General features: G+C 39.8%; 1 protein-coding gene across 1 annotated transcript in view; it reads right to left on the bottom strand.

Annotated features, from left to right (window-relative positions):
* The window catches only part of LOC126473138 (grpE protein homolog, mitochondrial), a 53,917-nt gene that overhangs the window by 10,894 nt on the left and 15,951 nt on the right, over positions 1-27,072 (bottom strand). The window contains exons 3-5 of the mRNA XM_050099997.1: positions 12,075-12,188; positions 8,098-8,217; positions 4,174-4,257 (exon numbers count right to left, since the gene is read on the bottom strand). Coding sequence (XP_049955954.1) covers positions 4,174-4,257; positions 8,098-8,217; positions 12,075-12,188 — 318 coding nt within the window. The remainder of the gene's footprint in view (positions 1-4,173; positions 4,258-8,097; positions 8,218-12,074; positions 12,189-27,072) is intronic.

Raw genomic sequence — 27,072 nt, 5'->3', positions numbered from 1 at the left:
TAAAGAGTTTGTCACATAAACTGCAACAAATGAATGCAACAGTTGCACAGTTTTCCCTGTGCTCTGTCAACACATATGTTTTTAACGTTTTCAAATGTTTCCGTTTAGGTGTAGCGTCCCCATACTACGGCGCAGTTACGTCCCATCGGACGGTCGGACGGACAGATAATAATTGTCTGAAAATAAAAAAATTAAAATTTTTCCTTGAAAGAAGACATGAACCAAGGACCTCTCGTTCCGCAGCTGCTCACGCTAACCACGAGACCACTGCGCTCGCATAGTCCTTGATGATGCTTATCTTGCACATGGACTCTCCAGTTTGTATATTTTGCTTATTTTTTGCATAGTTCCACACAACTTCTTCCTGTTTTCTCGATTGATCTGTGTTCAGTTTTTCAAGGCCTATCCACTGTGCCAACTGATAACTAAATCTGAGGGGGGTGCGATGTGGGGAGGTTCCCTTGTCAGATCTAGAAACAGTGCAAATTTATTTGGTTTAGGCTTGTTTTGTTCGTTCAACTTGCACATATAAGACAATGTGTTATGTATCAGTGTTACAGTGTGTCACACTAATGTTTCTGACTTGTGCAATAAGTACAAGGAACTGTTTGAACCAGATTCAGGAAGGGATAATGATTTTGAAGTGCACATCACTTTTAAAAGGCAATGTGAAACTGCAAATTTTTTGTGCACACAACCACAGAATCTGCTTCTCTGGGTGCAGGCACGTACCCTATGCCCAGCTTTTCAGCCATAATTCCAGTTATTCACAAGGCAGATACCAGGTTGCAGCCAGGGAGCTGCCATCTGCTACAGTTACACTTCCTGTCGCCCCATGTGTGTCCACATTCAGTCCTCCCCTTCCACATCATCAAGTGCCACAACCCTACACAATGACTGTGCAGAGGTGGGGGGGGGGGGGGGGGGGGGAGGAGGGAAGAACTTTGTGTCATCTGAATAGCAATGTGCCAAAGCAAGGTTGGTACCTCTCAGTGCAACCACAAGAAAAGATGGCTGTTGCAAGCTGCATCAACCAATGAGCGACACCTTAGCCACGCCCAGAAACATTTCATTACACTGCCGCATCAGCTCTTCTATTTATAGCCCAGCACAGGACTATCCAGTCCAGCCCAGTCCACGATCAACGAGTAAGAAGACAGCATCATCATCCAGTAGGCCAGCTGTGTGATCAATATATTAAGATGAACTCAACATCAAAGTTATTGATTAATACACTCCAAATGAGAGACTTATAAACTGTCTGCATCAAGTGATATGTTAGTGCTCAGAAACCGTTGCAAATACTCATGACACTCCTGTAGCAATATGACACTCCTGTAGCAATGGAGTGTACAAAGATAAGTAATTTGTCTTATCTACGATGTAATAAATTGGACTTATATTTTAGGTTTCATAGTACCCACTCAGTCTCCTCCTGGAGCAAACCACAGAACACATCATTTTTGATCAGTACAACACTCTTTACTATGTCAACATAATGTTTTGGCACACCATGTAAGTCAAAAGTGTGATTTAGATGGAAATCCAAATTTGGGTTACTAACACAATCAGGAACTTACATGTAGAATATTTCCTTCACTGTCATGATTAAAGGCAGGTACATACACTAAACTATTCATGTCGTTTGTCAGTTTACATGTGTTCACAAATTTGTCAGAATGCACAAATGGACACACCAAAACTCTGTCTTGGCAATTTCCAATATCCTGAATTTGCTCTACAACATGATTCAGAGAGACCTGTGTGCCTACTACACTACACTGAAGAGTCAAAGAAACTGGTACACCTGCCTAATACCGTGTAGGACAGCCGCGAACACGCAGAAGTGCCGCAACACGATGTGGCATGGACTCGACTAATGTCTGAAGTAGTACTGGAGGGAACTGACACCATGAATTCTGCAGGGCTATCCATAAATCTGTAAGAATACAAGGGCGTGGAGATCTATTCTGAACAGCATGTTGCAAGGTAATCCCAGATTTGCTCAATAATGTTCATGTCTGGGGAGTCTGGTGGCCAGCAGAAGTGTTTAAACTCTGAAGAGTGTTCCTGGAGCCACGCTATAGCAATTTTGGATGTGAGGGGTGTACCACTGTCCAGCTGGAATTGTGGAAGTCTGTCGGAATGCACAATGGACATGAATGGCTGCAGATGATCAGAAAGGATGATTACATATGTGTCACCTGTCAGAGCTGTATCTAGACATACCAGGAGCCCACATCGCTCCAATGGCACATTCCTCAGACCATTACAGAGCCTCCACCAGCTTGAACAGTCCCCTGCTGACATGCAGGTTCCATGGGTTCATGAGGTTGTCTCCATACCCGTACACGTCCACCAGATTGATACAATCTGAAACAAGACGTGTCTGACCAGGCAACATGTATCCAGTCATCAACACTCCAATGCCGGTGTTGATGGGCCCAGGCAAGGCATAAAGCTATGTGCCATGCAGTCATCAAAGGCACATAAGTGGGCCTTCAACTCTGAAAGCCCAAACTGATTATGTTTCATTAAAAGGTCTGTATGCTGTCACTTGTTGATGGCCCAGCATTGAAATCTGCGCAGTTTTCCGGAGGGTTGCACTTCTGACACATTGAACGATCCTCTTCAGTCGTCATCGGTCCTGTTGTTGCAGCATCTTTTTCCGGCCAAAGCAATGTCAGAGATTTTATGTTTTAACAGGTTCCTGATATTCATGGTGCACTCATGAAATGGGGAAAATCCACACTTCATCGCTACCTCGGAGATGCTGTGTCCTACTGCTCGTGCGCAGACTGTAACACCACGTTCAAACTCACTTAAATCTCGACAACTTGCCATTGTAGCAGCAGTAACCGATCTAACAATTGCACTAGACGCTTGCTGTCTTATAAAGGCATTGCCAACCACAGCGCCGTATTCTGCCTGTTTACATATCTCTATTTGAATATGCATGCCTATACCACTTCCTTTGGTGCTTCAATCTATATAACCTATTCTAATTTTCCTCCCCTAGCCATTTTCTCCAGAACTGACTCACTCTGCGCACCTAACCACCACCACCATCCCCCCCCCCCTCCCCCCGATTACATTTGATTTGTATTATTGCCATCTTTTTCGTCTACATCCACCTGCTCCTCCTTTCTATCATCTCCGAACAGTTCTTACACATGTATTATCTTTGACTTCACACACTCTCTAATACAAAAAAGTATGTTTTAATCTATAGTCCCAGTTTATTTATTTTGCCTACTGGCAACCAGTTTTGTACACAGTATCATCCTCAGGCCAACCCCTGACTTGCAGTCATCACTCTTGCACCACAAGTAGTTGTGTCAAATACCTACACATCTATTTGGGATGCATGAGTGATGACTGTGTAAAGGGGATGGCTCTGAAGATGGTACTGTATATCAAAATTGCTACTCTGTAGTGAACATAAATAAATTGTGACTACAGACAATTTTTCAGTAGTCTATTGGTCACTGTTCCACCATCAGTACATCAGGAGTATGTAATATGTCCTGATATTTTTCCATTACCTTTGGCTGCCTTTTTCTACATACTGCCTAGGTTCTGAGTGACCTCCATATGTCGAAGCTTATTGCTGTGGAGGTCTGGCAGCACAAATCACTGTGTTTACCAGTCAGCTGCACATATTTTTGGTATGTACCACCCACTCCTCACTTATTGCACATTATGCATACTTTAGAACTCTCTGATCACAGCACTTCTATAGCTTTAACCATAATACAATTCTGCACTCCTACAATCAAATTTTATCATTTATGACAGCACTTCTATTGTATTTCTTTGCTGTACAACACATTGAAGTCTCACTGAAAAAAGTACTCTGTTAGTGATATTACTCTACCATAAGTCCAATGTTCGCATTATTAATCCTATTTTGCCAAAAACAAGCTTTTGAGACCATATCACCCAATTTTCATATTGAAAAATGTTACACTTTCCACTTTTAAGATGTTCCAGCAGTTGGTACAGTTGGATTCAGGCTGTTCCCAGATCCTTGACTGGTAGAGCCAAAGCATCAATAGCCTTTTTCCCCTTATTGTCAGTTTTTCCTTTTGCCCTTAAGAATTAAAGCAGTATAACAGAACTGACACAAACCATTACATCATACTAACACAGATGAGTAAGTACAACACTTACCTGTTCAAACAAGGCTTCATGCAGATTTGGATCAAATTTCTCATTTAGTGGATTTATTGGTTCCAGGCCATGTCTCTTAAAAACCTAGAATTATGAAAGAATTATAATGCAAAGAACATGCCACAACAGAATTGAAACCAAATAAAGATAAAAAAGAAATCTATAGTTAAAGAGGTAGTATCTCAGATTCACAGTTATATGCAAAAAAGCAACAATTTTATTAGCTTTCGTAAAATGAGATTAATTCATTTGGAATAGAGAGAGGTATCAATAAACATGTTGGTTAGTTTTTTTTTTAGGAAGAATCGTAGAGCCCACACTTGAGCCAGGTACTAGAGAAATGACTAATTGAATAGAAATGAAATTTAACACATGCAGAAATAGCAAAGCCCATCAAGTGTGGCAGAACCAAGTGATAAATGTAACAGAGTTGGTGAGGAACTAGATAGAAGCAAATTTCTAGATCTTTGGAAGCACAGGCCCAACTGCAACAGTCACGTGGCTGGCACCCTATGTATCTGCCATTATTGTGCAATATGGTATCGTGTTCTGCAAGAGAGATCATAGTATTTGTTTTACCACGTACACTATCTGACCAAAAGTATACAACCCATCCCTATGCAAGATAGAACTGACCACCAGATGTCATAAAAGGCAGACCTGCCACCATATGAAGGCGAAGGCGGAGAGGACTGGTTGTCAGCAAAGAAGCAGAAACAGTAGAAAGGGTCAGTCAGAACTAAGTGATTGCGAATATGAACTAGTCATTGAATATCACCTGATAAATCCATCATAAGCATTTCAAACCTTCTGAAGGTACCAAAATTGACTGTTGGTGATGTGTGTGAAGAAGAAATGCAAAGTAATAACCACAGCTAAACCGAGACCCAGAGGATTTCATATACTGGGAAAGGGGACTGTCAAGTACTCCAGAGGGTGGTTGTAAAAAATCTCATGAAATCAGGATGATGACTCACAAGTTCCTAAGTGCTACCAGCAGTCCAGCTGGCATAGGAAATGTGCACAAGGAGTTAAAATGAATGGAAAACAATGGTCGATTAGCTCCTCATAAGCCACACATTTTTGTAGCCATGCTAATCAAAGCTCAATGTGGTGGATGACAGGAAATGAGTGACTTGGAATGACGAACCATCCTACACCCTGTGGCGACCTGATAGAAGTGTTTGGGTTTGGCAAACACCTGTTGAATGTTACCTGCTGTAATGTGTAGTGCCAACAGTGAAGGAAACAGGTGGTGACATTACTGTATAAGGATGTTTGTCATTTCGATGTGATTCCCTTGCTATGCTAAGAAAACGTTAAATGCCAAAGGATACGAACACATTTTATAGAACTGTGTACTGCATATAGTAGAGGACCAGATCGGAGATGATGATGAATTGTATTAGCACAATTATCCACCCTGACATAATGCAGCATTTGTGGGACAATGGTTCGTGGGCAATAATGTTCTTTAAATGGACTGGCCTGCCCAGTCCTGACTCAAACCTGATGGAACACCTTTGGGATGAGTTAGAATCTCGACTTCACTACAAACCCCAGCGTCTGACATCACTACCTTCTACAGCTGGTTCTTGAGGAATGATAGGCTGCCATTCCTTCATAGACATTCAGACACCCCATTGAAAGCACCTCAAATAGAGTTCAAGTCGCTACAAACGCAGAGGGTGAACACACCTCATATTACTGTCCATTTATAGGTGGCCAGGTATTTTTTATCAGATAGTGTAAGTGATATGGATTCTTCCGCCTGGTAATAGTGCACTCCGATTTATCAAACAAGAACTTTCTCTGCAAAACGGTGGTCATTTCTAACAGCCACCTAACTTCAACATAATGCTTAAAATTCTACTTCAAATAACCACCTACCTCTTTTCTGCTACAGTGCAAGACCTCTTATATTCTTTTCAGGGGACTAATATAGAATTACAGTTTTTTCAATAATTTCTGTCTATTTTTTCCCATACGGCTTTCTACGCCGTAAAAACATTTGAAAGTGTTGATGACTATATAAAAAATGAGCAGAAGACTGAAAAATGTGAGACCTGGGTGTACTTACTATATCATACACTAAGAAAGTTTTTAAGAAAAAGATGTGAAATACAGAACAGCAATTGGCAAGTGGTGATGTTAACTGATTACATAACATAGCAGACCCAATGGCAGGAATATGTTCCAGTAATGTTATCAAAACATTGACTGTACATACATATGTAGATACACAATGGTATTACACATGTAAATCTGTAGGAGTTAATTTCATGTGGAATGTACGGTGAAAATTAAATTGGGCTGTCAGGTTCCATCGCAAGACCTCAGAAATTAAGAGGTATTTCTAAAAAAAGTGCCGAATGTGTGCAACAGTTATGACTATATCAAAATTTATTTAGGCTCTGCTCTGAGCTCCCTACCTAACCATCATTCTAGAAATAGTTACAATTTAAAAACAAAAACACACACCATATGCCATACACCATGTCATAATATCTCTCTGCAAATCAAAAAATGAAGGTCAACTTCTCCCGTCCCCCACCTGAAATAATATTCCAACAATTCCCATGTATTTATTTTTTGCAAGAGTTTTGGAGGTAGTCTGTATATCATCCAGAAGAGGCACTGCCAAAGCTTTTGTTTATTGTTGCCAACTTTCCCTCAATTCAGACTGATACTGAGCTTTAGCCCAAACTGACACTTCACTTCATTTGATAACACAATCACTAAGCTACATACAGTTTTGTTAAATGGCTCATGTAGGGAGACAAAGCATTTGCAGTGTGAATACTTCCAATTTTTGAAACAACTTCTACCATTTCAATGTCAGAGTCCAGATCACAATTAATTTTGCTGCATAACATTTGCAAACCCCACTGGAAAGTCAATGCCTTGTCAATATTGTTATATCTGAATTACACTTTTTTCTCTCCTGCCCTTAACATTGTTTCATTAATTGTAAACTGTGAGAAATTTACAATCATGATAACCTAAAAGTGGGTGGATTTTATCATTCTGAACAAAGAGAATTTGAAGCAACTAATCAATTAAAAAGTGTTGTAAAAAACGGGAGAAATGTAAACACTGCAAAAATAAAATTGGGGTTATACTGTGTATATTTTTTCTTCTCTTTGCCTCTTTAGGTATCCAGTTCATGGATCACATTTTCTAGTTTTTTTTCCAAAATGAAGTCAGACAATACCTGCACAGTTGGAACATTTTATTGTATTTAACTGGTTTCAACAGATTAAACTGTTATCTTCAGAAGCTCAATACTGGCTTATAGCATGGATAAGTAGACTTCAAATGAGTATCAGACAATTGACCTCTGCTTATCCACATTATAAGCCAGTACTGAACTTCTGAATACAATACATTAATCTGTCAAAGCCAGTTAAGTGCAATAAAATATTACATTTGTGTAGCTGATGGCTGCCTTTTTTTTTTTTTTTTTTTTTTTTTTTTTTGAAAAAAATACATAACATAGTTGCGGCAAAATTACAGCAAAGAACAAATTCAATTTTCAGTTTCTTGTTTTCGGTGCTCCTGTCCAATATTTTATTTAGCTACCATCACTAACGTGTCACTGATATTCCATTTCATCATTCCTTGACTTCCAACATTTGTACATCTACATTCACACTGTGCAAGCTATCATATGGTGCATGGCAGAGGGTACCCTGTACCACTACCAGTCATTTCCTTCCCTGTTCCCCTCGCACTCAACTGGTCTCCCAAGGAATTCTAATTTTTTCAACTATAAAACTCAGTTTGCTGTATTGCACTTTTAATTTCCATATAGTTGAATCAATTAAAGTCATTTTTCCTCTCTACCAGTTTTTCTAAGCACAAAGAATCCCAGGTAGAAAAACTGCTCTGCAACTATGTAGAAAGTTAAATATATACACACACCTTGTGTAACTGAACTTCTGTCATTTTAAGACCTTCGTATAAACTTTTCAGATGAGGATTTGTGTCTTTAATTTCTTCCTTTGGTACACTTTCTGTTGCCTTCCCCAACACATCAGCAACCTGCAAGAATTAAAAATGCGCATACATGAGAAATTTCATACACAATTTCCATTTATAGTTGTTTAATCCAACAAATTCATCCAACAATTATCACTGGTCAAAATCGATGCTTTCATGGTCAGAACTTCAAACACAGTCTCTACACATATCATCGTCCCATGAGCAGGACGGAAAAGATATCTGAGAAATACATAATGACTTAACTTCAACAGAACGAGTAAACCTTATAATGTCAGGAAGCAAACAATCTGATGGGCAAAGGTCATTACTAACAAAGCACAAACGCTTTATGTGAAATAGACCTGGTGTATTTGAAACTTAAAAAGCAAATGCAGCATGTTTTCATACCAGCGAATTATTTTTAGTATGAGCACTTGTGTCTATATGCAATATATTTACGGCCACAAAGAACAGATGACTCAAATGCATAAGTATTTTGACAATATAGTTTTCAGGAGATCTGCTAGTACAGCTACACACGCAGCATGCACGACAGGGAGGCAGACCAGCTCAGGATCAAATTCACATGGCAGATTAACAACTGTTTGTCAAGTACATCAGGCAGCTTGAGATTTATTTTTAAGTGATTTTCCACATCCGTTTCGGCAAATGCTGGACTGGTGCCAATCTCCTCCTCAAAAAATATGATTCATAAACAATATAAACACCACACATACAAAGTACGCACTAGCCTGTACACAACTTCTTTTCATTAGGTCAACTGACGGCACGAACGGTATCTAAGCACAGAATTTATATTAATTTACCAAATCATAAGAACAAGACCTCTTTAATACCTTTATGATGGAATAACAGCTAGGAGAGATCTTGTAATGTTGTGCAGATACAGCTTATGTTCCTGGGAGACAATGGATCCCTCGAGATTGAGAAACACAGGTATACTTCTGCATATGTGTCTCCCAGCTAATCAGTCTTTCATGAATGAAGCACATACTGATTATATGTATGGTACTTTATTTCTGATTCATGCAAGTCCTTTTCCTTTGTCTACTTAATGCTTTACGGTTCATTTTCATTTTGTTACAAGGGCTGTAGAAACTGTCGATATTGGACAGAGTATACATAAACATTTTATGAAAAAAGTAATACTTAATAGTGTACTCAATAAAAATGTAAATCTGTAGGGTGTCATATTTGAAGTTGAGCCATTTATCACAAACTATAATTAAACAGTTGACCATTTACTGAGTCACAGTGATTTAAGGTATCTATAGTACTGTTAATGAAATTTTACACCGAAAAGAAACAACACACATGTTATCAAACTTCACAAGTCAATAAAAATGTTCATAATTTGAATTACAGAATGTAACCTTTGCTTCAAATGAGTTGTACCCTAAGCAGAAGTTTCAAAAGCTTCATTTCTCTTCTTGACTGATCTGTTTATCATCCACTTTTGTACAAGGTTACACTCCAGACAAATACTTTCAAAAAGAATTTCTAACATTTTAATTTACATTCAATGTTAACAAATTTCTTTTTTCCATAAATGTGTGTTTTGCTATTGCTTGTCTGCAATTTATATCTTGTCGACTTCAGCCATTGTTACTCTAACTGCCACCGAAAGAACACATCTCCTTGCAAATAACAATCTCCTCTACTACTTTTAACGTGTTACTACTTTTAGCGTGTCATTTACTAATCTAATTCCCTCAACTTCACTTGATTTAATTCAATTATATTCCATTACCCTTGTCTCACTTTTGTTGATCGTACAACCCTCTTTCCAAGAGGGTGGTGTTCTGTTCAACAGATCTTTCAAGTTCTTTGCCATCTGACAGAGTTACATCATCATTGAAACCCCAAAGGTTTATTTTTTCTACATGAACTTTAATTCCCTTTTGAAATTTCTCTGTTTCCTTTACTGCTAGCTCAATGTCCTATACTGGTTGCTCAATGTGCAGACAGGCTACAGCCCCCTCTCACTACTCCTTAACTACTGCTTTCTTTTAATGTACTTCAACTCATAACTGCAATCTAATTTCTGTAGAAGTTGCACATAGCCTTCCACTCTGAATATGCTATCCCAGCTAACTTCACAATTTCAGAGTGTATTTCAGTCATCATCATCATCATCATCATCATCATCATCATCAAAAGACTTTTCTAAATTTATGAATGCTATAAACATAGATTTGTCTTTACTTAGTCTATCTTCTAAGGAAGTTGCTGGGTTATTTCTCCAGAATCCAAATTGATATTCCCTCATGTCTACTAAGATATTAATGGCAGACTGGATCATCTTTCCATCACCATCAGTGTACGAACATACAGAATACATTACTAAATAAAATCAGTGCTCAAACAATTCAGAACTGTCACACATATGTGAGTCACTTTTACAGTACCATATACAACACCATACCAAATTGAAGCCCACTATGATTAGACAGAATGTTATAGATATCCTTGCGTGTTTGACCATGGGTACTCTCAACAAGAACTCTCCATCACCAAAGATTTACAAATAAATGTGGTACACTTTGTTCAGTACACTACTGAAGCTGCAGTGCAATAGAACAAAACTCTGTCAAGTGTTGTCCAGACTTTTTTGAAATCTTTTTTAAGTTAGACAAGTAGCAATAGTTCCTTTCCTATTTCATTAGCTTGAAATGTTGCCCAACCTTGACAGTCAGCACCTCACTCATGGGTCATCCAGTAGTTGATATTACTAAACTTTAGACTGAGGTAAGCAACCCAAAACTGCAGTGTCAAGAGGCTGTTATTAACTATTATTAAGGCTTCTGGCAGCTTCACCAAATACTGGTTTTAAATACACAACACTACTTTACTTTCATTCAGATTTTTAATTTACTACATCATCTCATAATCTTTCAAATGTGTAAAAAATTCACCTTATTTTTGGCTATACCTTCAGTGCTTTGCAGTTCTAATTGGTAGTAGCATATCCTAAGCACCCATAAGAACGACACATGAAGGAATTAGTCAATCAGAATAATAGTGAATGGAAGTAGAATGTGTCAATCACATGAACAGCAACTAATTTTTAATTTTGCAACTACAGTGGTGCATGATTTGATTTGGTAAGTTAAACTCTTAATTTGGACGACAAAAATCAAGCTGCTTACTGCCATTAAAAAAAAAAAAATACAACGCATATCATGAGACAAGATACCATAGTAGCAATTCACCGGTAAGTACGATATCAGATAACTTCTATTGTCTTGCTGGTAATTTAAAACCAGCTGTGGACATACCTTGTGGATACGCACCACACCTCTCAATGTGTGCTATCAACACTGCTTCACGAAACACCGAACTCTTTAACTTTTACCAGGGACATCACATATTAGTATTCATCTATCTAATTACCATTACATGTAAGTCATTGTTTCAGCCAACTTAATTATGTCAGGTTTGTTTGCCAGATACTACACATAAACAGTTAATTGAGCCTATTCTGAATAGTTCTGAAATCATCACAAGTTGTTTTCATTACTTATCTCCACCTGTGAGTATCTAAACAATGGAAAGTCCTGGATGGAATAACAGCAGTATTATGAAAAGGATAGACTGCTACTCACCACATAGAGGAGATGTTGAGTCACACACAGGCATAACGAAAAGACTGCTGAACATCTAAGCTTTTGGCTAAAAGCCCTTCTTCAGAAATACACACACACACACACCATCTCCGGCCACTGTGGCCCAACTGACAGCTGTGCATAGCGAACTATCCTTTCCATAAATCTGTTTTACCTACAACTTCACAAAATATGCAAGCAACAGCATCCCACACATTGTCATTACTGAAGCTGCAGATCAAAAAGATACAAGGCACTGAACAGCATTTGAAACAAACACTCTACACATACCTCAAGTAAGTCTTTACAGAAGCTCTGGATGCCAAACAATTTCGCATCTTCTATCTGCTTCATCATTCTTCTCCTGAGATTCTCTCCATCAGCAAGTGCACGTTTGTATTTATCCTATAGAAAGAGGAAGTTAAAACAAGGGTATTAAAAAAATGCATGCTGACACCCACACGCACACACACACACACTTTTAACTATTCTACATCTGCTTTGTTAAGGTTACTATAGCAAAGTGATCAAGTATCTTTCAGATAGCACACAAAGAGACCAGAAATTACTTTTTGGTCTAAATCACATGATGATAGAAGTAATGGACATAGGTTTTATTAAGAGACATGCGAAGCTATCAAAAATGTGATTCATGAAAGTCCTTATTTAGCAGTCCTACTATCCTTTCCATCCTTATGACAGGTGACATAATACAATCACTCTGTAAAGCCGAAAGATGCATGAAAGCACAAGTAGCTACTCTCAAAGTTTTAAAACAATGAATTGACTTAGTTCCTGCATCCGTAATAAGTGTCGAGGACACATGGTTCCCATTAGACACTTCTCCTTTAAGTACAGTAAGACTACAGTGTAAAGCTGTTATGTATTTCAAAAGACTTAATAAGATTTCATAGACAAATCACTGAGAAAGTTAACCCCTTTGTTCTGGACAATGTTATACTGCTCAAAACACAGAAAGCTGGCTGGCTGTAGACGTTGAGTATACTGCTATGCATCCATTTGGACAGATTTCTTTTAGGCATAACCATTTCAGGTACATGAATTCACATTAGGGAGTTCTAATTCTAAATAAGTAATTACAATATTTGGAAACAGTTACACAGTAACCCCCCCCCCCCCCCACTTCCATAACTTTTCCATAGCTGATTTAAGACAAATGTCCCGAATATTCACTGCAGTTTTGTCTACTGCGTAATGCTGGTTTTCATTTTTAGTTATTTATAAAGTAGTTTTTTTGAATATAGAGTAGTCATAGATATCACTGTACTCAACACATCAGTCTATTACCACAACCTCTGATTCATATTCAAACTCCTTGGCTTCATAAACACACAAACTGGCATTTTGCAACCTAACCAATGCTTTGGCTTGTGCTGCAGATCAGTCTGTCTATCAACCCAATCAAGATTTTTTTTTTTTTTTTTTTTTTTTTTTTTTTTTTTTTTTTTAGGGATGCAGAGTGCTATTAAGAGCAGCAGGTAAGAAGAGGTCAGTAACTGACAGGTAAGAAGAGGTCAGTGACAGAGAAAAGCAGAGTTCTGTGCTGTCACCCAGTTTTTAGTTTGTAAGAAAAATGGCTCTATGATGAGCTCTCCATAATTTAATTCTACAGGCACGTGCTGACAAAGCCCCACAGCTTGTTAGGTGCACTGAAATCTCTTAGCAGAAGCAAGGACTGGAAGAGTTATCTATAGTGGCCCCAAATAGCCTCTGTCTGTAGTATGAAGCAGTGACAAGTATAAACAGCGCACAATTATTTTCAATTTGAGAGTAATTACTTTTAACCTGAGGAAAAGTAAGAATGATGTGGATGGAGTTATTAGTGCTGGGTGTAATGATACAATCCTCCCAACAAGTTATTAAAATACATTACATAAACTAGGCACTTGGAGTGTGTGTGTGTGTGTGTGTGTGTGTGTGTGTGTGTGTGTGTGTAGGGCTTTTCTGGGCAGGGAGGGAGGGGGGGGGGGAGACAGGAGAGTGCCGCGAGTGGCTAGAGCTGCGATTTGGAGCTCAAAGAAGTAGTAGATTGTCATAAATGACCACCCTGAAGGCCAGAACACCGGTGCAAGTGGGTTTCTGCAAGCAACAAGGAAACGAAGTAGTCCTCCCAGGGAGCGACTAGGAAAGGCTGTGCACCAAATACTGTCTCAGATAATTAGGAGTGATACACCAATAACTAAAACTGATATTTAGAAGAAAAAACAGTAGCTCACAAAAATCTGACAGACAAAGACGAAGAACAGAATTTAATGTAGGTAAATACAAAAAATTAGACAGAACGTACGTATGTGTGTGTGTGTGTGTGTGTGTGTGTGTGTGTGTGTGTGTGTTCTTGTGCGCACGTGGGGGGGTTAAGGAACTGCTCAGTGAGTGGCTGGCACTTCTTATAAGTGCTGACCTATCAGAACATACTTGGGCCACAATTCCCCAGAAGAAACGGTAAAGTGTATTTTTAGTGGACACTTGATAGCTTTGACTTCTCATACATGCTTGGAGGACTGAAGAAAGTGAAGTGTCTTGTACTCCTGGTACTTGGCAATGGTGTTAAATCTCATTCCTGCCCACGAAACTAAAAACGATTTAAATTTCTGTAACAACTGTGAGTTTTTCGTGGATAGAATTACTATGAGTCTTCTGTTCAAACCAGCAGTGTACACACGTGCCAACATTTCCAATACTATGCTGATGCTTTTCTATAGATGTTAATAACATGTGTGTAATAAACTTTAAAAGTATGTAATTATATGGTTTATCGGAGTTCTCACACTCCTGAAAAACCGTCGTTATTTCCCACACAAGCCAAATTTATAAGAGACAACCAATTACAAGGATTCTTCAAGAGAGGCAGTAGACTGGACAATGAACTTGGTGAGCTGTAGAGAAGAAGCAGGAATGTGATGTCACACAGTGCAGGAATGGTGAGTTGCAGTAGTTTGTAGCGTCTGTGTATAAAAGTTTCAAAATACATTACATGTATGCAATTTATATTTCTTATAATAATATTTGATATTATTCAGTGATAACATTAATTTGATTCAGGTAGCTGAGAATTAATATGTAAATCATCTAAGACCGAGTCAGTGGTTCTCTCAGCAAAAATTAGAATTTAACGATTTCTTAGAGATATGTATTTTATGATTATACACCTTCGTTTATGTCTACACCTCTGGGAACATACATGAGCAGCCACAACATAATTATAACAACTGACTTTGAACAGATTAAAAAAAGCAGTGAATGCATTCAACAAGGTCATTAAATAATAATATTGAAGAAACATTATTTTATCTTATATTTACTCTGTATCTTTCAGTAACTGTGTTCAACAAAATTAGCACATCAGTGCCTATACTCCTGGCATATCAGTACAGTAGTTAAAATCTGGTCAACTCTGCATCTATTATTAACATAGAGCAATGGCAGGTTCTGCGCTGTTCACTCAGATGCCAATTGGAGAAAATGATAAGAGGATGGAGGAAAAGTAAACATCAAGTAAAATCACTGAGGAGTGCAATTCCTCCAGCAGTTATGTAGAATTGAAGTAACTGTCTCTTAAGCCCGCCTGGTTAGCCGAGCGGTCTAACGCACGGCTTTCTGTTGTGGGAAGGAGCGCCTGGTCCCTGATATGAATCGGCCCAGTGGACTTGCGTCGAGGTCCAGTGAGCCGGCCAGTCTGTGGACGGTTTTTAGGCAGTTTTCCATCTGCCTCGGCGAATGCGGGCTTGGTTCCTCTTATTCTGCCTAAGCTACACTATGTCAGCGATTGCTGCGCAAACAAGTTCTCCATGTACATGTACACCACCATTACTCTACCACGCAAACACAAGGGTTACACTCATCTGGTGTGAGATGTTCCCTGGGGAGAGCGGGGGGTGGGGGGGGGGGGGGGGGGGGCAACAGGGGCTGAGCCGCACAATAACCCTGGGTTCGGTGTGGGGCGGCAGAGGGGTGAAGTGGACTGCAGTAGTAGTCGTGGGGTTGTGGACTATTGTGGCTACAGCGGGGACGGAGCCCCTCTGTCATTCCTAGGTCCCCGGATAACATACAACGCAACTGTCTCTTACCTTTGAACATAAATCTCTGGGTACTGAAGACTGTTTTAATTAATTTATTGTTTGATGTTACAAATTGCATTACATGAAGCCCTGTGAAACTAAATTTCAAAATTTTTTCCAGGGTCTATTAGCAATAATTTTCAACATGTATTCTTGCATTGATATCTTTGTATATATATATATGTGTGTGTTGCTTTCCTTTCTTTTCATAATGATTATATATGAGTGCCTTAAGGAGGGTTGTTACTTCTTTGGGCATGTGATTTCATTAAGAACAACGTGTGAAGTAAGAGTAGAGAAGCTTTCAGAATGGGAGAAATAGATTTCATTGCATAGACATAGTGTATTTGTTGAAGAAGTTGCTGAGGCAGCCACTGAAATGAAGATGAAGTTGGCAAAGCAACCACTGAAAATGCAAGTGGAGATTAGCTTGCAGACACAAGCAGCACCCATCATTCAGACAGGGAATAAAGTTTCATTTTGGGGGATACACCACTGAATGCCACACAAATAATGAAGCAAATGCTCAAATGCTTTCAAGAGCAGATGGAGAAAACCATGATGAACAGTTAGAGAGAAAATTAGAGAAGGGTCATTCCATGTCAAGTTGGGGGTTGGGGTTGAGTTGTTTGGGAGAAGAGACCAAACAACGAGGTCATCGGATTGGGGAAGGAAGTCAGCCATGCCCTTTCAAAGGAACCAACCCGGCATTTGCCTGGAGCGATTTAAGGAAATCACGGAAAACCTAGATCAGGATGGCCAGACATGGGATTGAACCAACATCCTCCCAAATGAGAGTCCAGTGTGCTAACTGCTGGACCACCTCGCTCGGTCCATGTCAAGTGGAACAGGGGCCACATTCGATCATTTCCAAATCCAATGAAATGAAAGCTCCACATTGCCTTGAATGGATATGTACAACATTTTAGCTTGATATCTGCTTTGGTTTCATTTCTACAGCATCTCATAGATAGGGGTCCCAAGTTCGCACCACCTACAGGCATGCTGAAATGCCCACTTTGGATAACTTCTATGGAAAGTTACCATAACTTATGAATGACTGCTTTTGTATACTTCAACTTTTCATAATGAACAAGATTATAAAATATCGATTAGATTTTTAAATGTGTCTGGTGACAACTGTATGTCTTTAAAAATGGCAGAAAATTCACTATGTGACATGGACTGCCCATCTTTTAACAGCTACAAGTCATAATATTATAGGCAGTTTCAACCAAGATTTTGTAAAATGACAGCCACGCTGGCTTCTTGTGCTTTTTGTGCAATAGCCTCTGTCTGTCCTCCTCTATCAAAATATATCCACTTGCAAATCTGATGTAAACGTTTTGGGTGTCAAATTGTAGATATTTTTGAGGGGACCACACATCACCTGTATGTTTTTTAGTCCTTTTTATATTGCTGTATCGACAAGAGTATCCTTTTGCTCCAGAAGCTAAAAGCAAATTTTATAACCATGCTTACTTTTCGACAAAATGAGTGCAAAAAGATTTTATAAATTCATTTTTGACATTCATAGTAGGAAAGTTCAGGTTGAGTGTGAATACTTTTGGAGTAAAGGAGACTAATCACCAAAAAGCAGACGCATTGAGTTGTTGACAGGCACACACAAAGAGGAAATAACACCTGCCAGCTTTCAGAGTGATCCTTTCTAAAACTGGAGTACAAATATGTTTAACAAATACACCCAGTTTAAGGCTACCACAAGAACTGCAATCATGGAGGGCTGCAAAATTGAGGGGAGGGGAGGAGAAGGGGGGGGGGGGGGGGGGGAAAGCTGCCGTGATGCTTATCAAAATTTGTACTACTTGATGAATACTTTAATTTTTTGCTGAAAGGAATGAGATTTCTAATGTTAATAGGCTGCATTCGCACCAGTTCCCCTGTCAAGTGTAACTCCATTGTTGATTCTACTTCTCATTAAAACAGACAGCTTAGATGACTATCGCAGCAGTTGTTCTCAGTGAATGACAATACAGATTCCTATTTCCCTCCCAGTCTGCCTTTGGATTGTGTAGAAATATCAGAAATGTCTGATGTGGCTAACTGGTGCAGTACACATTTTTGTCTACAATGCTAGACAAAGTGTAACGTGTAGGCAGACAGACACACAGCCATGGCGACAGCTCTAAACCTTCGTGACTGGCACGTGGTTTTGAATTTTCACTGCTAAACCACGGGCCGGGTGCATTTTGAGTAACACATGACGTACAAACATAGTCTGTGGGTCTACATGTGTTGCTATTGGAGCCTGTTATTTGTTTTATGCAAGAGTGCAGAATGTATCGCAATTACTTGTCAGGTGCCAAAAACGAAAAGGTAGCTGTAACATCCTAAAAGAGCAATTGTGGCAAAAAGGTTCATTAAAGCTGTTTTTTAACTGAACCGATAATGTTTCTGCGAGTGTACAGTGTGATGTGAAAGAATGTAGTGTTACTAAATCTTCATCAGTTGATAATGCTGAATAATAATAATAGGTTTCGTGCAAGCAAGAACTAGTGGCTGATGAAACTGTTCCACTAGCAGAAACAGCTTGTGATAGAGTCACTGCAGAAGAAACCAGAGCAAGTTAACACTCTCTGTACCAGGCCTATTTTATGCACCCGTCCCTAGAAACCGGGCAATTTTACCAATATTAAAAAAATTACTGCATCAAATCTACTGTTTGGATTGTGGCAAATTTGGTACCATCTTGAAGCTGCACATTTCTACTTTAATTCTGAGTGAAAGAAACTACTTTACAATGCACAGCTTTAAGGTACAGTTATAGAAATCACTTAGATGTTTTAAGAATTTAGAAAAAGTCATACGAATAAGGGAATACAATTGTGATTTATTTTTAACCAAAATTGTGGCACTACATTACATGTTTCTGATAGTATACAGTATTACATATAAATTTCACACAGAATCATATTGTTTTTTAGTGTGGAAAATTTTAAAGCAAGGTTCCAGGCAGAGTGCAACGCCACACTGTTCACATTCGTATCGTGTCTCTTTGCGAGAAGCCTTGCCACTCTGTTTCTTGCTCCTGGAACTGCACACGTGACACACACGAGCAGCATACTTCTTAGTAGTTGCAGGTATGTGCTGCAAAAAATGTCTCTTTGTTAGCCGACCTACAGTTCCTTCATTTCTTGGAATGAATTCAAGTGTGTCGTCTTCAACAAGCTGAACTGCAAGCACTGTTATAAAGTCTGTTATTGTAATTTTCTTCCTGTGCACTGCATTGTACAGCCAAAATGCATTTGATACTCCCATAAGCAGCAAATGGAAATATAATTTTCGCCACCATTTCACAGTTCTGTGCTGGAACGGATTGTACTGCAGGCGTTGGTCTCCAATATCCACTCCAATTTTATTGAGGTTGTAATCAAGTACCTGAAGTGGTTTCAATACTACAGACCCATTTCTCTTAGTATGCGTACCAAATGTTGCTTGATGCCTTGTAGACAATGTATACACATCTCTCTTATCTTTCCACTTCATTGCCAATACATTATCTTTACGCCGAAAAGACATTTCGCCCTTTTTCAGCTTAGCAGATACTAAATCTTTAGGCAATCCTTTCCTGGATTTGTTCACAGTACCAACAGCTCCAGTGCCTTTCTCTGCCAGTTGCTGAAATAGCTCTGGACTGGAATAAAATCGATCTAAATACACAGTGTGGCCTTTGTTCAGCAAGCTGCTGTCAGACAACAATCGCAAAATAACCGCAGACGAAGAATTGTCAACAATATGCTTACCAGCATAAACTTCAAAATTTACAACATAGCCACTACTGGCTTCAGCAACAGCATATACTTTCAGTCCATACTTATGAGGCTTATTTTGCATGTAAACACGGAAACTCACACGACCTCGAAATGGGCAAATTCCTTCATCAATTGTCACTTTTTCTGAGGGACGATATGCCTGGATACATCGCTCCTTCAAATTATTATAATATGGCAAAACTTTGTAAAGTGGATGAAATCCATCTTCGCCTGGTTTTTTCTGATTTGAATTGTCAACAAGATGCAAGCATGACAGTATCTGAGTGAAACGCAAACGGCTCATGACATGGGGACAAAAGTTACAACTAAGAACAGGATTAGTGCTCCAATGGTCCGCAATTTTTGGCTTTTTCGAAACACACATGTGGAAAATAATACCCAAGAAACGCCTCATCTCACTTATAGTCACTGGCTTCCACGAACTCAAAACTGAATGGGGCTTCAGATTATTTCCTCTTCTTTTCTTCTGTATTGTCTGTGATGCATACAAATTTGTCTGTCTCTTGAGTTCATTTACGTCACTGTCAGTAAGGAACACTTTACTGCAATCCAGTACAGAACTCGACTCATCAATATCCACTAGTATCTGCCTGGGTGTCGTGTTGACAGGCAGAGGTCGGTAGGTGTCAACTGCAGTCCACTCACTGTCTTTCGGATACGGCACAGCTGCTGGATTTGAAGCAACACCTTCAACATCATTCTCGTCTTCATCTGAAGACAAACTGTCATCAATCTCGTCTTCTAAAAAGAATATCACATTATGTGTAACTACATACATCGTTTACACATGTTCAACAGATATGTGCGTACTGCACAATTACGTGGAAAATTCGGAAATACGTACCTTCAAACACACCATTGCATTCAGAATCGTCTGAATCACTCTCTACATTATCCAGAGTGTCGCTATGATTGATCAAATCCGCAATTTCTGCGTCTGATAAACCGCGCCGAAACATGATGACAAACAACTGAATGATATACAGACTGAGAACGCAAAGATAAGTTTTAACATGAATTACAGCGCTGCCGTGACATCTATGGACGCATTTTGTTAATAAACATCTGAAAAACGTATAGCGCTGGCCAAACCCGTAGAAATAACGTTGCAGTGTTTTGAATGAAATTAAATGTAGCGGCCCGTAAATTTTACGGGCTTGGTGATTTTCGCGCGATCCCAGGCCCGTAAATTTTACGGGCTTGGCGCTTAGAGTGTTAAAATCACCAAGAGGAAAGAAATTCATCTAAGGAAGGTAACGGCCTTCAAGTCGTCAATCTTAACGATCTGGGAACCTGGCAAGATATAAAAGATAATTTTAGGGTAAGAACAATTAAAGAAGATCCACAAGACACTACTTAAAAGAAATGTAAAATTTCCTGTGGATAGCATGACAAGAATTGTTTTGCTTTTTCCATTGCTTCTATCATCTCTCAAATGACAAAAATGTTAAGCGAATGTGGCAAGTATATTCTAGAACTAAAGATACGGTTTATTGCTTCTGTTGCAAGTTGTTCAATTTGAGTGCTAGCTCTCTAACAACAAACTGCCCCACAACCATATTACTGAGATGTACAAATGAAAGGGTGTTCAAAGAGAATTAAAAACTCAAAACTAATGGATCAGGCAACTTGAGACCAAACTGATCAGTAAGAAAAGAGGTGGAGATCAGGTTTGTTAAGATTATTTTCTATAGTATGTTTCTTTGCCAAATATCTCCCATTAAGAGGTGACCATGACATGTTGGGAAAACCAAGTAATGGACTCTTTTTAGGGCACATAGAAGTAATGGCCATGTTTGATCCGCAAATTAAATGATCATACTACTCATGTGATTAAACCTGGAGGATTGGTTACTCACTTAAATGTTATCAATACCACCATTTCTGGTAAGATTGTATAACAAAGAATTACTCAAAAATAAATATTATTCAATAATATTGGGCTGTACAATTGATTTAGGTCACAAGAGCAATTGACTATGGTTTTAATAGCAGTAGATGCATTTCCCAAACCAGTTGCATTGAAAAATCTTTTTATCTAGTCTCTTTAAAGAAATCACAAAATTTAAGTTTTCTTTGTGAGCTGTGGTATGGCAGTCTGTCACTTGCCATGTCAACAGTCAATAAAGCAGTTCAGCAAAAGCGTGTGCTATTACTGCTAGAGTAAACTTAATAAAATCAACACTTAGTGTCACTGAAGAATATGGAGCTAATAGTTGTGAAAAGGCTTTAGTGTCACAGAGCCAATAATTTTGAAACAGCAACGTAAGGAGCAGAGGAACTGCTTCCAACTTTAGGAAATGTTGCCGAAATAACAGAATCCAGATCTGCCACTGTTAAAAGACAGTTTTGTTACAAAAGTAAGGGACAACCCACTCCTGGGGAAGAAAACCACTTAAGTGTACTACTCTAGGTTATGGCTGACACCACTATTATGTATTGGAAGGAAAGGTTTCAGCAACTCACTAGCTACAGTGACATGTTCAGTGTACAGTATTATTTGTGGCATTAAGAAGTTGGCACCAAAAAAAATACGATCACAACAGAGGATACAGAAATCTTGCAAGTGCCCTGAGAGACTAAAATGCAGTCAGGAGACATAAATTCACGGTCTCAATGTTCTCTCTTTCATACATGAATTTGATCTGTTGTTCCCTATACCCCCACAAACTGCCAACATGTTCAGAAGTATTTCAGTACCTCTTTGAGAAGAACTTAAGATATTTTCCCAAATGTAACCACTGCGTTAAGAATACTTTTATGCATGTCAGTGTCTGTAGCATCTGCAGTACATAGCTTTTCCAAGTCAAAGGCCATTAAAACAACCAGAGATCTTCAATAAGCAATGAGCAGCTCAGGGGTCTTGCCATAACAGCAGTGGAAAAACAGACAGCGTTAACTTGGCATGGAGCAGTTAGTGGGGGTCGTCGTTGCAAGAAAAAAGAAGATTGAGGTGGGTAATTTTTAAAATTATGTTTGTACAGTTTAGTAGCTTGAACCCATTTTATTTGTCATTAGACAGAATTTATTAAACCATATGCCTAACTTTGCATGACCATAATGGTGCATGAAAAGTTATTACTACCTACCTGGTCAGCCAAACTTCACTCAGAATCATTGTGAACTTTTACTAACGCATGGTCAACAGCCATAAACAATCATGAAAATAAAAAATTTAAGAATGCACATAAATTGAGTTTATTTCCACAACAGCTCTCACCAGCTGCTTGTCTTGGTTGTAGAAACAGGTCAACATATCACATAATGAGGAAACTGTGTACTGAACCACCCACTTTTTGCTTCTTAAAAAATGAAAATTACAATGAAACAATCGTTACGGCCATTGCTATACCTATATGAATCCGTGGTTTCCTTATTTTATGTTAAACACTGTAAGTAATTTTTTTTAATACAATACAAAATTGGCACATGCGTGTTAGCTCTTAAACTTGCAAGTTAAAGAAAAACTTTGTATCAGACATTGTGATTCCAGACGTACTTTTTGAGGATTATTTTGTAAGCAACAGTGCAACAATGAAGTTCTACTTCATAACATCATGTGACGAAGATAAGCCCTTACTGAAAGATTTGGTAAAATATCTAATAACTTATTATAACAGATGACTAAAATCAATTCAGAATAGGCTTAGTGTTACTATATTATTAGGAGCACCTAATAAACTGTTAGGTTCCTATTTTCCCAGTTCTATTTTGTATTGATTTAGGTACAGGTTTGTCCATTTTAAGTGGTTATTCACATATTTTCGGTGCCAATTTTCCTTGTGTTAGTGTATATGTCCAATATAGAGAGAGAAGGGGGGGGGGGGGGAGGGGAAGAGAGAGAGAGAGAGAGAGAGAGAGAGAGAGAGAGAGGGGGGGGGGGGGGGGGGGGGGGAGAGAGAGAGAATCATTAAATCTGCACTACCTAGTATTCTTACATTCTGAGCTTACCATATTAAACTACACACAAAACAAAACAAAAATCAATGGATTACAATGTGTTTTTACCAATATGCCCAAAGCCCATTTGAAGTCGCAGGTCAGCTAGTACTTAATAAACTGCTGGCCCATTTGTGCCTAGGTTCAACAAAACCTCTCATTCCATCATATTCTTCTAAATTGCACACACACCTCGCTCCCCACCAATTTTCATCGAACCCCCCTCACACACACACACACACACACACACACACACAGTGCCTGTTGATGACTCAAAGCTTGTTTCTCTATGAGAGGTCCCTGTTACACCTAAAACATTTACATTACTAAAACTTATTTTACAGCATTATTTAAGACGTTACTGAAAATACAGCCAAAACATTTTTTATCATCACTGTTGAAGAAATATTTATTTCCTCTGAACGGTCAGTTTCTCTCCAGTGTTGGTTGGTTGGTTGGTTTGGGGTATAAAGGAACCAAACTACAGGGTCATTAGCCCTTTTTCCTGACACAAAGAAGGCTCAAGGGAAGACAACACCCAAATTAAGTTTGGGGAAGTAAAAGGGGGTATAAACAAAACCGAAAGAGAAAACAAGAGAAATGAACAAAAAACGGGGAAAATGTAAACTACAAGGGAAGGTACAGGAAGGTATTAAAACTATAGAGCAGATGGTCTGGGCTGGCTGATCACAAGAATAAAAGAGGATGAGCCAGCCACTTTGCAACACACTAAAATGTCCATCCCAAAAGGACTAGGCGAGATGAACACACGTAGGGAAAAGACAAAACACGCACGAAGACAAACAAATGCAAAGAAAGGGTGACAGATAGTTAAAATGGAAAGAAAGTGGAGGCCTTAGAGAACCCAAGATGCCCATCCTTAGATGGTACAATAAAAATCCCCCTCACAAATAAAATGTAAAACTAAATCTGCTGTTGAGGCACTGTCACCCCAACACCTAGGTAGGGTGCTGGGAAGGTTAAAAGCCTGCCGCAGAGTGGCTAAAATTGGGCGATCCAACAAGATATGGACGACAGTCGCAGGTGAGCCACAGCGACACTGATGTGGGGCCTCGCCAATGTGGAGCCGGCAAAGGACAACAGATGGTGTCTCGCATGGATAACTGCCCCACATTTCGGCACAAGACCAATTGCAAATCAGTCTCCGGCAGTCCAATCTCCAGAGATGGTTTACCGGTCGCCTTTTTGGCCAGGCGGTCAGCGGGTTCATTGCTCGATATACCGACGTGTCCTGGGGTACAAATGAAAGTCACTGAAAGTCACTGTTGCAGAGGGCATAAAGAGACTCCTGGATAATCATTATCAAAGGATGTCACAGGAAGCACTGGTCGAAAGCTTGTGGAATGCTTAAGGAATCACTACAGACGATGAAGGACTCAGTGGCACAGAAGAGGATATGCTGAAGAGTGCGATAGATGGCAACCAACGCTGCAATGAAAATGCTGCAGCCATCTGGCAAGGAGCACTGTTCAGTATGGCCAAAGTGAGTGTAAGCGAAGCCAACAAGATGTCGGCAATTGATCTGTCTGCGTAGATTATTTCTGAGCCTTCAAACTTGCTGAGAAGAGAGAGAAATTGCTGGCGGAGGGTCTCAGGCAGAACTGAGCATTTCGGGCCTTGCAATAGGTCCAACTGATGCCGTGGGCGAGGTATGGATCATGGAGGTGTACGGAAGTGGACCCGCAATAAAGGTGGTAACGGGAAAGCGTCAAGTTCATTAAGAAGCGACCTGGCATGGACGAAGAAGGGATTCCTAGCTCGGGGCCGCCGTTGCAGAAGATGGATCATTGTGTTAGGGAAAAGGAGATGGTAATTTGGATGGCGAGGCAAACATGAATGTGGGAGAGAGAATTTGCAAGCAACTGTTGCCACCAGAGTCGCAATGGAGGAACTCCAGCTTCCACAAGGAAGCTGTTCACTGGGCTCATTCTGAAGGATCCCGTCACGAGGTGAACTCGACAGTGGTGGATAGGGTCCAACAGACACAGTGCAGAGGGCAATGCTGAACCATACCACCCTCCCATAATCAATAAGGGACTGTACAATGACTTTGTACAGCTGCAGCAGTGTAGGACAATCAGCGCCCCAGTCGGTGTGGCTCAGGCATCGAATAAGATTAAGGTGCCACCAGCACTTGCCCTTAAGCTGATATAGATGGGGAAGCCAAGTTAAGTGGGTGTCAAATACCAGTCCCAAAAAGTGGTAAGTCTCCACTACATCTAACAGTTGGTCATCAATATAAAATTCTGGATGGGGATAGATGGTACAACAACAACAGAAGTGCATGACAAGTTTTGGCAGCCAAAAGTTGAAAGCCGTGAGTGAGAGCCCGTGACTGTGCCTTCCATATAGCTCCCTGCAGCTACCATTAAGCCACAATAATGGAAGAGGAGCAGAAGAAAATACAAAAACCGTCAGCATGTAGGTGGAGAGACACATGATCCTACCACTATTACGAGACCATTGACGGCAATTAAAAAGAGTGGGACATTCAGGACAGAGCCCTGCAGGACCCCATTGTCTCATATACAGACTGCACTGTGGAAAGCACTGATGAGAATTCTTAAAGTGCGGAGCAACAACAGTTCTGTATAAAAATCAGAAGCTTCTCATGCAGAGTAGCAAGGATGTGGTGTCGCCAAGTGGTATCATAGGCCTTCATCAGGTCAAAAAAAGGCAACAATAAGGTGTAGGTGGTGGTGGTGGTTAGTGTTTAACGTCCCGTCGACAACGAGGTCATTAGAGACGGAGCGCAAGCTCGGGTTAGGGAAGGATTGGGAAGGAAATCGGCCGTGCCCTTTCAAAGGAACCATCCCGGCATTTGCCTGAAACGATTTAGGGAAATCACGGAAAACCTAAATCAGGATGACCGGAGACAATAAGGTGTAGTCACTGGGAAAAGGTTGATCGAATAGCTGACTCCAGGGGCACCAAGTTGTCAATGGTGGAGCGTCCTTGGCGAAAACCACCCTGGGATGGAGCCAGAGGTCCCCGAGACGCAAGGAGCAAACGCAACCGTTGGCTCACCATACGTTCTAGCAGCTTGCACAGAACACTGGTGAGGCTGATAGGACGATAGCAATTGACATCTAGTGGTTCTTCCCGGACTTTAGTACTGGAATGATGATACCCAGATGCGGTTGAAGCTGGCAAGGAGTTAGCATTGGGAACACGCTGACGGATGTTTCAGCATTTGAGAATGGAGGCAGTCTGGGACAGAGGATGTGTCAGGACAGTCAGCAAGGGCACTGACAAATTCCCACTCACTGAAGGGAGCATTACAAGGCTCAGGATGGCACGGAGCAAACGAAAGGTGTTATCTTCCACCCTCTGTTTGAGGAGACGAAAGGTTGAGTGGTAATTCCCACATGCAGAGATGCAAGCATAATGCTCAGCTAGACACTCTGCAATTACATCTGGATTGGCAGATACAGATCCATTTGTGGAAATTTCAGA

This window comes from Schistocerca serialis, chromosome 4, assembly GCF_023864345.2.
Source record: "Schistocerca serialis cubense isolate TAMUIC-IGC-003099 chromosome 4, iqSchSeri2.2, whole genome shotgun sequence".
Classification (NCBI taxonomy): Eukaryota; Metazoa; Arthropoda; class Insecta; order Orthoptera; family Acrididae; genus Schistocerca; species Schistocerca serialis.
Note: the sequence above shows the minus strand (reverse complement) of the source record. Positions and strands in the feature narration are given on the sequence as shown.